This window comes from Brienomyrus brachyistius, chromosome 23, assembly GCF_023856365.1.
Source record: "Brienomyrus brachyistius isolate T26 chromosome 23, BBRACH_0.4, whole genome shotgun sequence".
In the NCBI taxonomy this organism is placed as follows: domain Eukaryota; kingdom Metazoa; phylum Chordata; class Actinopteri; order Osteoglossiformes; family Mormyridae; genus Brienomyrus; species Brienomyrus brachyistius.
In genome coordinates, this window is record NC_064555.1 from 1,286,656 (window position 1) to 1,296,666 (window position 10,011).

The following is a 10,011-nucleotide window of genomic DNA, read 5'->3' on the forward strand; positions in this document are numbered from 1 at the left end:
ATTTAACTGTAGCAGCCTCCTCTGGATTTGAGGCACTGCCTGCCTTGTCTGTGCTGCTGAACAATCAGCGTGTTCACTGCGGGCGGCGTGTGAGGCACTGCCTGCCTTGTCAGTGCTGCTGAACAATCAGCGTGTTCACTGCGGGCGGCGTGTGACTCAGCAGTTTGGACGCTTTGTTCAAGTCTCGTGGTCGGCGGAGTGATGTCACCGCCGGGCCCCGGGACGGGGGCCCTTAACCCCCAAGGGCTCCAAGGACTGGCTGACCCTGTTCTCTCGGTTGTACATCACTTTAGATAAAAGGTTCTGCTAAATAAATAAAATGTAATGAGCAATTGACACAACGGGGAGAAACACGCCCCAGCGAAAAGCTTTTAGCTTGAAATCCACAGGTGGGCCAGAGTATCACCACAGTAGTAATAACGTCTGTAAAAACGATCCGTGCCTGTTTCTCCCCTTTGATTCGATGTAAATGGCTAATTAGCATAGCATACCAAGGCTGGCATGCTGTCAGCTCACTGGTTACCCGTCGGCTCTCACTGAACCCAAGAGCTCCATCAAACAGACGCCGAACAGTAGGTTTAATTCCTTTATTTCTTTAGTCCTACAACATGCCTACAGTGTTTAAAGTACAGTCTGTAATCAGTACCCGGGTCTTCAAACAGACAAACATCTCCCTGGAAAAGAAAAAATATTAAATAATGAAAAGAAAAAAGAAAAACTCAATTTCCAGCCACTCTCCTCATTTGTAATACATTAGCATAATAAATGTTTTTCCTCGGCGCCATTAGCCAAATATAAACCCCAACAGCGGGAGGCAGCAGCTCCCCCCCACCATCATTATCTAACAACAAGATAAGTCAAACACCCATTTCCATTAATCTTTTCTTTAATTACGCCATGGTTAATAAAATAGGCTTGTTACTATGGTAATGAACATAAAAGCATTCCTACTATATAAAATTTACCGAAACGGGGGATTGATCAAATGCTTAATGTCAGAAAATAAGGCCAGATTTAAACCGAGGAAGCTGCAGCATGATTCGACTGAAATGTGTGAAAGACTGTAATTTCAGGCACTTGATTCTCCAGAACGCTTGGCTACATTGTGCTTTGTTACCTGCGGTTCATGCACTGCAAGGCTGCCCCCCCCCTTCATAAGTACACAAAGCTGTTTCCGCAAGACAAGGCAACAGGCTGCACTAATACATTCATATACAACTTTTTAAAGGGTAATTTTCTTTCCCAAACCATCCCATACAACATCAAGGTTTTGTATATACAAGTTCATTATTCCAGTTACAGGAGGCCAATGAAACTGTAAACCTAACTGGTTATATACTGAGATTAACGTCACAACATGCCCCATGCAGACGCCCAGCAAATATCCTGGCGTGAGGTTTACTGGGTGCTGAAACTTACTGGGGAATTGGTATATAGTCACGTCCTGTGGTGATATTTAGGTTTTGGATGTTAAGAATTTATACGGAGATGTAACATATGACGGTTTTCAGTTTGGGGAAGAATATAAAGAATAGCATTAAAACAAAGCAATACATAAAATGGTCACAGCACCTTCAAAATAACTTTTCCTACGATCTCCTTGCATGGACAATCGCATATTTATGAAGGGTTAGCAGATCACAGGAACCATTAAAGGGTGGAAATGAGTCGACAGGAAAGCAGGTGGTCATTTAAGGGTTAAACCTGAGTTCTCTACTCTCAAAAAACTCCTGTTTTTTATTTTAAATTGATCTACAAGGTGAGTCTGTGAAAAACTGAAGGTTGTCAGTAATAATCGAAAAAGGTCAAAGTAACATAACTCACACATCCTCGGAGATCGATTTGTTCTGCATTCTTTACTTTAACTCGTATTCATTCAAGTTTAACGAAGGAACTTAAAACTAAACTTTCAAGTTAAAATTCAGATTTTGACTACATTTCAATGGCTTTCGTTACGCCGGGAAATATGGTTCAGTAAAAATGAGAATAGGAATCATTAACAGAATTCCTATTCAAAATTGTCACACTACTCAGGGGAAGCAAAAATATGAAATAGGCAGGTTTTGTCCAGATTATTCGGAAGTGAATTCCGGTTCCCTAATCCCGGGTCCTGACCCCTGCAGGCAGGATGATGTGTCGTGACTGATGTGAGGCAGGAGGCCACGCCCCCGTTTGGGGCGGAGTCATACCACAGTGCTGACATCCTCCCCGTCGTCCTGCTTCTTCGGTTTGCTGGGGAGGGACTTGAGGTACTCCAGGTGGCGTCGGGCATCCTCCTGGTTCTGCCGGACGTAGTACACCACGTAGGAGATGACCATGGCGAACCAACCGAACATGGTGACCAGCATGGCGTAGTCTGTGGTGCGCTTGGCCAGGTTACAGAGGTCGGCATCCACAGAGAGAAAGGGTTGTCCTTCCAGGTCCTGGAGATCGGAAGTCTTGCAGAGCACCTGGCCGGCCGACTCGTGGTTGTAGAACATGCCGCGGAGGGCCTGCTGCAAGGCGCAGTCACAGTGCCAAGGGTTGTGACCCATGTGGATTCGGGCCTTTAGCTGGGCGAAGGTGTCCTTGTGCACTAGACTGATCAGGTTGTGGGAGATGTCCAGAGCCTGCAGTGTGTCCTCCACACCTTGGAGGGCGCTATCGCCCAGCATCTCCAGTGCGTTGTGCGACAGGTTGATCTCCCGCAACCGGTTCAGCCCCTGAAATACCCGGGCTGGGACTGAAGTGATCTGATTGTGGTCCAGTCGCAGCAGGACCGTGTCTGGGGGCAGCTCAGATGGGATCTCCTTGAGCTGAGCATGGCTGCAGTTGACATTGAGGCCATCGCCACGGAGACAGGTGCAGCCCTTGGGGCACATGCTGGCGGAAGGGAAGCACAGGGCCATGAGGACAAGGCTCTGGAGCATCAAGCACATGGGGATGGAGCGGGACAGCCACAGGTCCAGCAGAGTCATACTGACCAGCCAACATAACCCCGCCAAAGGCCAGAGTCGACCCAGTGACCCGCTGCTCACTCCTGCCCCATCCTGTGGGCCTGAGCCTCACTGCCTTCCCCAGCTGGCCGGGGAAACAGTCTTCTGTCCAGATGATCTCATTGTGCATCCGGGGCGCCACGACCTGGAGCAGAGAGAAGCCAGCGTCATTTAATATACAATAAAATTAGGGCGGTTGCTGCTTTACATATTAATTAGCACCGTAAGTTTATCGTAATATAGACACGTCAGCGCTGCAGATAAACCAGTAAAACCAGTATCAGTACTATATGCATAATAATATGCATCATAACTTGAATGAGGGCCTTTAAGTACATATATATATCCATAGACAGCAGTAATACAAACTAAGAAAACATTTCAGCAAATGGCACAGCAATGATATATTCATAAACTCGGAATGCGACTTGGATGTAATTCACTGTAGCCAACGTTAACTGCAGATACTCATCAGATTTTTATACATGCCTTTTTCTGTGTAGGAGGGTAAGACAAGGGAAGCAAAATATAATTTTTAATTATATCTGGTTATTTAATATTTTTTCCATATTAACATAATAATAGAGATACCAGCTGCTCAATGCTTACTGTGTTATATAAGATAACATTCTGCCTGACACTGTACTACAGTCAGGTGGTACATTTCTGCCAGATTCGGCGTGAAACGGCGCACGCAGGTGGGGATGACAATCGCCGAGTCGGATAATGAGCTTAAACCTTGCATGCGTGAGACTCATGAAGGCCGGGAAGTGCCTCCCTCCGTGGGGGGGACCTTCTGGGTCGCGTGTTTGCTTATAGGTCGTCAGAGAAGAGGATGGAGACGCTGCTCTCCGTTCAGCTGGTGCACGGATCACACCTGGCTGGGATCTACCTAACCAAGGCTCCTCCGGGATCCACACAATGGATTCATCATCATTAAGCCCCTAGATCTCACTCATTCTTCCCACTTGCAATATTTGCCAGTTAAAAAAAACACACATACACACTCAGACAACGATGTAGTCATTCTCTGCGACAAACAAAGCGTACCTGATTTATGGTCTGAGAAATGGGGCAGATTAAAGCATAGGCCCAAGACCCTCGATCAGCAGATTTTATCGACAACCCCCACCCCCCCACCACCCCCACCCGTGTCTGCAAGCTTTTACCCCGAGGATTATTGACATTGCATCGTTTTAAATTCTCTCTCATTTCTCTTTTGTCACAAAGAGGCCTTCGGGGGTTTACTAGCCACGTCAGCCTAGGACCCCCAGAGAAGTTAATCCACCCCTGGTTAAGTTTATTTATCATTTGTTAATGCAGCACATAATTCAGCCATTTTCCAAATGCTTATCCTGAGTGCCCAGAGCCAATCCCAGGCAGTACAGGGCAGAGAGCCAAGGTACAGGATGCCACTCCATCGCAGGGCAGATACACCGATGACACCAGTTAGCCTAACTGCATGCCGTTGGAGTGGGGGGGGGGAAAGCAGAGTATCATGTAGGGGCACAGAGACCAGAAAGAGGAGTCAAACCCTCAGCCCTGGAGCTAGCGGTGCTATAGCCACCGGGCCTCCACACCACCGAGCTGCCGGGCCACTATGCCACCAGGCCGCCGGGCCACCCGGCCACCACGCCACCGCGCCACCACGCCGCCGGGCCACCCGGCCACCACGCCACCGCGCCACCACGCCGCCGGGCCACCCGGCCACCACGCCACCGCGTCACCACGCCGCCGGGCCACCCGGCCACCACGCCACCACGCCACCGCGCCACCACGCCGCCAGGCCACCCGGCCACCACGCCACCACGCCACCGCGCCACCACGCCGCCGGGCCACCCGGCCACCACGCCACCACGCCACCGCGCCACCACGCCGCCGGGCCACCCGGCCACCACGCCACCGCGCCACCACGCCGCCGGGCCACCCGGCCACCACGCCACCGCGCCACCACGCCGCCGGGCCACCCGGCCACCACGCCACCACGCCGCCGGGCCACCCGGCCACCACGCCACCACGCCGCCGGGCCACCCGGCCACCACGCCGCCGGGCCACCCGGCCACCACACCACTGGGCCGCTACGCCACCAACACACGATGCACGCCGTTTAAAATGCCACACAGGTGCACCGTGCACAGCCTATTTAGTCTAATTAAAGATACCACACTGGGCTAACACAGGAATGCTGATGACAGCATCACAAAGCACTTCCTTATTGCCCGGAAAAGAGCCACCTGGAGAACAATGAAACATCCACAAAAATCAGGTTCTCAAACCTTCTCTCAGCATATGACGCCCAAGAGGCTTCCAGTAACTTTCCTAACACGCGTTCGTTAATTTCGACCTCAGTGGATTACATCACCTGCAATAAAACCCAGAAATATTAACCATCCTTCTTCTCAGTTGTACTTCCTGCCTAAGCAAAGGGGGCGACACAACTCCCCAGAGAGGTACAGCCCAGGGGTACATGCTGATCTGTTTGCCCAGATTTCTATAGCAGTGGGGCGGGACCCTGAAAATCCCTGTCCAATCATCATCCCCCAATACATGGACTCCCTGGACCAGCATGTTCTTTAGCCAATCATATCAATGCAAAGACCTCCATACCACCTCCGTCTATGCTGGGAAAAGGAACTTTGTAAGTATACATCACCCAGAGAGTACTTGTGCTAGCAGAACCATGGGAGCTAAGGGGATATTTTAGGAATCTAGATATAGGTTCAACTGGATTTACACTGAACTGGTTCTCTGTAAGATTTATTGAAGATCCCTGGAAGTACTGACCTGACACCATCTTAATTTAAACGGCGTTAAGAGAAACTGAAGATGCCTGTAAAATGACTACTGTTGAATATTGATAAAATAGTAGCTAGATCATATCATAACATATTGCAATATGAATATGTACATATTTTACAGCAGAAAATAACGATGTGTGAAAACTAGACTAATGCCCAGCGTAATTAAAGGAATCCTTTACTGGGCCTTAAGAAATGAATACCGAAGCAGGGATTTACATTTGAGTTGATGTTGTAGGTTTTGATGTAAATCCTTCTGTGTCTCCCAGACCAAAATTTGATCTCCAGTGAGAATCTGTTCTCCCCGCTTGGACTCCAAAGATAAACTGAGACATTCCTCCCTAGAGGCTGTGAAAGACCAGTGGTCAAGTAAGAGGATCTTTAATGTGGCAGTAATCTCATTTTCATCACGGCCAGATGACCATTTCCTGCAAATGAAGTCATATTAATTACTCCCATTTTAAAAACAGGCAAAGAACCCCATCCTCGGAGTGAATCCTGACAAAAGGGCCAGTTATACGTTTGAGGATACAATTACTTGTGGGTATATTAATCTTGGGGTATATTAATTGGGGTATATTAATGTTGCTTGTACCCTGAGGACTAAAACTGTACTAGGGCTGAATAAACATTCAGATTTACATTATGGTAAGATATAAACGATAAGCTCTGTAACAGCACCTAAATAACCCCAGTGAACAGGTGAGTAAGAGGCGGCTGTATCTCGAGCGCGTCCTTCAGAGAGGATAAGGCTTCTTGAACTTGACTCCTGGCCGTCAGGCATCTGTCCAGCTTCTTCCCGGGCTCGTTGGGTCCTCCCACCCCTACCGTGCCCCGGCACACGTCAATCACCGCCCACACATCGGCGACACGAGGCTGCATCAAGGACAACGCTGCAAGCACGCCTGCTGTGACCGTACAACTTCCCAACGCAGAGCCGGTCTCCCGTTTGGAAATGTTCATAATAGACACGAAGGTGAATTCCCGGAAGACCTTGGAGGACAATAAAACATCGTGCCATCGTGTCTTCACCTAATGTCTCGTGCAAATCTGCACTCAAAGGCGAGCAGCTGAGAACAGCACGCAGTCTTTACCGTATGATCTACACCTTCTATGCCTGATTGACCTGCTCTTCCTGCCTTATGATGCATCACCTTCTCATGAAGTCATGTCACAAGAAATTCTACAATACACTCATTTCCAGAGCACCTAGAGGAGGCGGGACCAAGACATATGATTAGTTGGTCCCTCCTTCTCTAGTTACTTGGACCCAAGTCCTCTACAATCTGATTGGTTATCTCTGTGAACCACAATTTTTTTCCTTCTGCCCTCTGAACATCTTTGTGCACATAAAACTCCCATGAGCTACAATCACAATTGACTCACGTCCAGTTTCTGAGCAATGGTAAGGCACTTGCCATGTTATTTTAATTTCATGTCTCCAAACTCACATGCGCCTCACTGATATCTCTGATATGTACATACATCATCTGAAGTCTTTTCATTTTTGCTCAGCACTGCATTCCCTTGAAGGGCCCCCTGCTCTTCCCCTCACAGCCTTTCAGTGGCTTTTGCAGGGACCCCTGGAGAGGTGGGGGCCTTCTGCTGACCATAGACTGTCACTACAATGAGTGTTTGAGTATGACATTCCCATCCTTATGTAACAAATACAGTGGAGAGCTGCAGAGGAAGTACTATTACAGACTCTAGCCTGTGAGCTTAAGCCCTGGTTTCGGCAAACATGCGTGACCTTTCTGAGCTGAGGATCCACCATGATTCACTCTATTCATAGTCTCGTGACTTGCAAGGTGCACTTTCATAACTGTCCTTTAATTGTGAGATAGACCTACACTCTCAGAAAAAATGGAATAAAAATATGTACCTTTGCGTGTTACTGGGTTTGTACCCTTGTCATTGTGCCTGTTAAGGTACAGAAATGGACTCAGGAACATCCCAAAGGTACAAACTTAATGCACCATCAATGGTACAGAAATGTTCCTCAGACTCGAGGTACAATTACTTGCAATTAATGGTATAATTGGCAGACCCTTGAAGGTCCAGCCCCAATGACAAGCAAAGGTACAAATTTTACCCTTTTCTTCAAAAAAAAAAGGGTGACTGCACGTTATTTCAGGGAGTATAACTGAAGCAGATCGAGGAGTTAGATTATGATTAATTATTAGGCCAGAAAAATATATAATGATTCTTCCTTTTTAAAAAAAACAGAACTACTAACTGTCATTCTGAAAATCTTGGAAAGTGGTTAAGGTGAAATAGGTTTGTCAAACCCGTAAGTGTCGTATTTTAACTGCTAACTATTTAACTATTTTAAATTCATTAATACTTGCCTGTTCAGAAAGTGGGCTTTTGTTAAATAATATAAAACAAAGCTGATCCAACTAACTGTTAAGCTTGTTATGTTTCTTTATTAAAACATTCACATAAACGATCCGGCTTTCAGATAAACTGCATTAAGCCAGTTTTAATCTAATAAACTATTGTAATCATTTTATGGACGCAGCGAACGCATTCGATACTAGCGTAATATCAGCTGCTGTTTGGATTGCCCAATATATCCTTTAGGAATATGTACATAATGTACATACATATGTGTGTGTGTGTGTGTGTGCGTGTGTGTGTCTGTTTTATAGGCCTATTTATACAACACAAGTACGAAAAGGAAGTTTATTCTATATGAATAGGTCATATCATGGTATATATTAATTGATATATTTTGTGGAGACGTGGAATTATGGAAATATTACTCACGTGTGTTTATTATAACTCAGACCCATGCTGACATTTCATCACTCCCAGTGAACAGACAATGACACCCGCAGAGTGGCCGCTCTCCTTAAGCACGGCGGCTATTCCTATAGGCCAGTTCGAAGTACTTTCATGGAAACTTCGAAGGGCTGCGCATCCATCTCCTACGCACCGTTATGCTCATGCGAAGTTACCCCGAAGAAAGAGCCCCCAAACTGACCAAGTTCGACGGAGACTCCGAGGTCCGACCGCCGGCGATATGACCCCGGAGAGCCCCCCACTCAGCCCCCCGGCGGTCGCCCTCCTAGTCCCCGAGCCTGTCCGGAGCAGCTGTCGCTTTGAAATGCAGGGACATGCTGTCACATCCCGCAGACGCACGAAACGACTCGCCGGGGATGGTGGAGAAGAGCTTTGCTGTTACGCCTTTGATGAAGCGCTGCGTTTCGGTGCAGCGTCTGGTTCATCCGGTCAAGCGTGGCAGTCATACGGTGACTAAGTGCAATAATGCACCGCAAAGCACCTAAAAAACTGTACAGTTGCGTGCTTTCAAAAAATCTATTTCGAAGACATTCCAAATTATAAGGGTAGCGACTTGTCTCTGATAGTAGTTTTTGCATTCATACCTCCAATCACTTAGAATAATTAACACAATTAATTACGACTAGAGGCATTTCACATATTGAATTAACTACTGACAACATCTAAAAATCCAAAAGAAAGCAGAAAAGCCCAAATGACAGGCTTGCTGGGTGACAGGGTAACAACGCGGAGCAACAGGCGACACGCATTTCCTTACCTGCGACAAAGACGGTCTTCGGGCGGTCACTCCCCAGCGCCGACATGCTAAAACGGTTTGTTAAACGCAGCCAGGGGCGGCCATAGGCTGGCGATCGTTTCCTCCGCCAGCTGAAGGTTTCCACATCTTTCCAGCTGCGGCGATTTTCGGGGAGAGAAGGGAGGAGTCCGAGGAGGAAGGGCAGCAGATCGGAGCCGCGCGGTAGGTGTCGCCCCTCTGACTCCCGTTTGACGGATTGAGCTTCGCTGTCAAATTAACCTCCCCCAGGAGCGGAGCCGACGTACACAAAGCGGATCGGCGGCGTCGGGTGACTTATTATTACAGTCCACATTATTACAGCCGATCTGCGTCTGAGCATCAGTCAGAACCGACGCCTAAGCAGCGTATTAGCGCGTCTGAACAGAAACTGACAGAAAAATGCATTTGTTGGCAAATGTGAATTGTAAGCAGTCTGGAAGCATCGATAGCAATGGGCACATTTTGCTCCATGTGATATTCAGTAGGCTACGTTACATAAAAGCCCTAACTGCTCACTTTGCAATCAATTACATAGCAGATTGCTGCATTATTTCTTCGTTTGCTTAAGTTTACTTGTTTTGTGCGGCAGTCTGCCCGTCACGTTAGTCAGTGACTCATCTGTGGGTTTTATGGCATACAAACTACCGTAAAATACACC

General features: G+C 47.6%; 2 protein-coding genes across 3 annotated transcripts; one reads left to right on the plus strand and one right to left on the minus strand.

The window, feature by feature from the left end:
- Positions 1 to 573: 573 nt before the first annotated feature.
- On the minus strand, positions 574 to 9,639 carry lrrc3b (leucine rich repeat containing 3B). Of its 2 annotated transcripts, XM_048994522.1 has the most exons (3): positions 9,336 to 9,639; positions 2,964 to 3,120; positions 574 to 2,862 (listed from the first exon to the last, which is right to left on the minus strand). In XM_048994522.1, the coding sequence occupies exon 3, from the start codon at positions 2,859 to 2,861 to the stop codon at positions 2,184 to 2,186; it is 678 nt and encodes a 225-aa protein (XP_048850479.1). In that variant the 5' UTR covers position 2,862; positions 2,964 to 3,120; positions 9,336 to 9,639; the 3' UTR covers positions 574 to 2,183. The 2 variants fall into 2 exon arrangements, with proteins under 2 accessions (XP_048850479.1, XP_048850478.1); XM_048994521.1 differs by having other exon boundaries at positions 574 to 3,120.
- On the plus strand, positions 4,322 to 8,802 carry LOC125719299 (uncharacterized). The gene is made up of 4 exons (XM_048993956.1): positions 4,322 to 4,377; positions 4,586 to 5,098; positions 6,554 to 6,749; positions 8,653 to 8,802. Exons 1-4 carry the CDS (start codon positions 4,322 to 4,324, stop codon positions 8,800 to 8,802), a joined length of 915 nt encoding a protein of 304 aa, XP_048849913.1.
- Positions 9,640 to 10,011: the final 372 nt, after the last annotated feature.

Excerpts from the sequence above, each read along its gene's own strand:
- lrrc3b (XM_048994521.1), bottom strand. The coding sequence starts at position 2,957 with ATGACTCTGCTGGACCTGTGGCTGTCCCGCTCCATCCCCATGTGCTTG.
- LOC125719299 (XM_048993956.1), top strand. The coding sequence starts at position 4,322 with ATGCTTATCCTGAGTGCCCAGAGCCAATCCCAGGCAGTACAGGGCAGA. Across the intron at positions 5,099-6,553 it reads CCGTTTAAAATGCCACACAG|GCATCTGTCCAGCTTCTTCC; the intron begins GTGCACCGTGCA and ends CCTGGCCGTCAG. Across the intron at positions 6,750-8,652 it reads TGTTCATAATAGACACGAAG|GCCAGTTCGAAGTACTTTCA; the intron begins GTGAATTCCCGG and ends CTATTCCTATAG.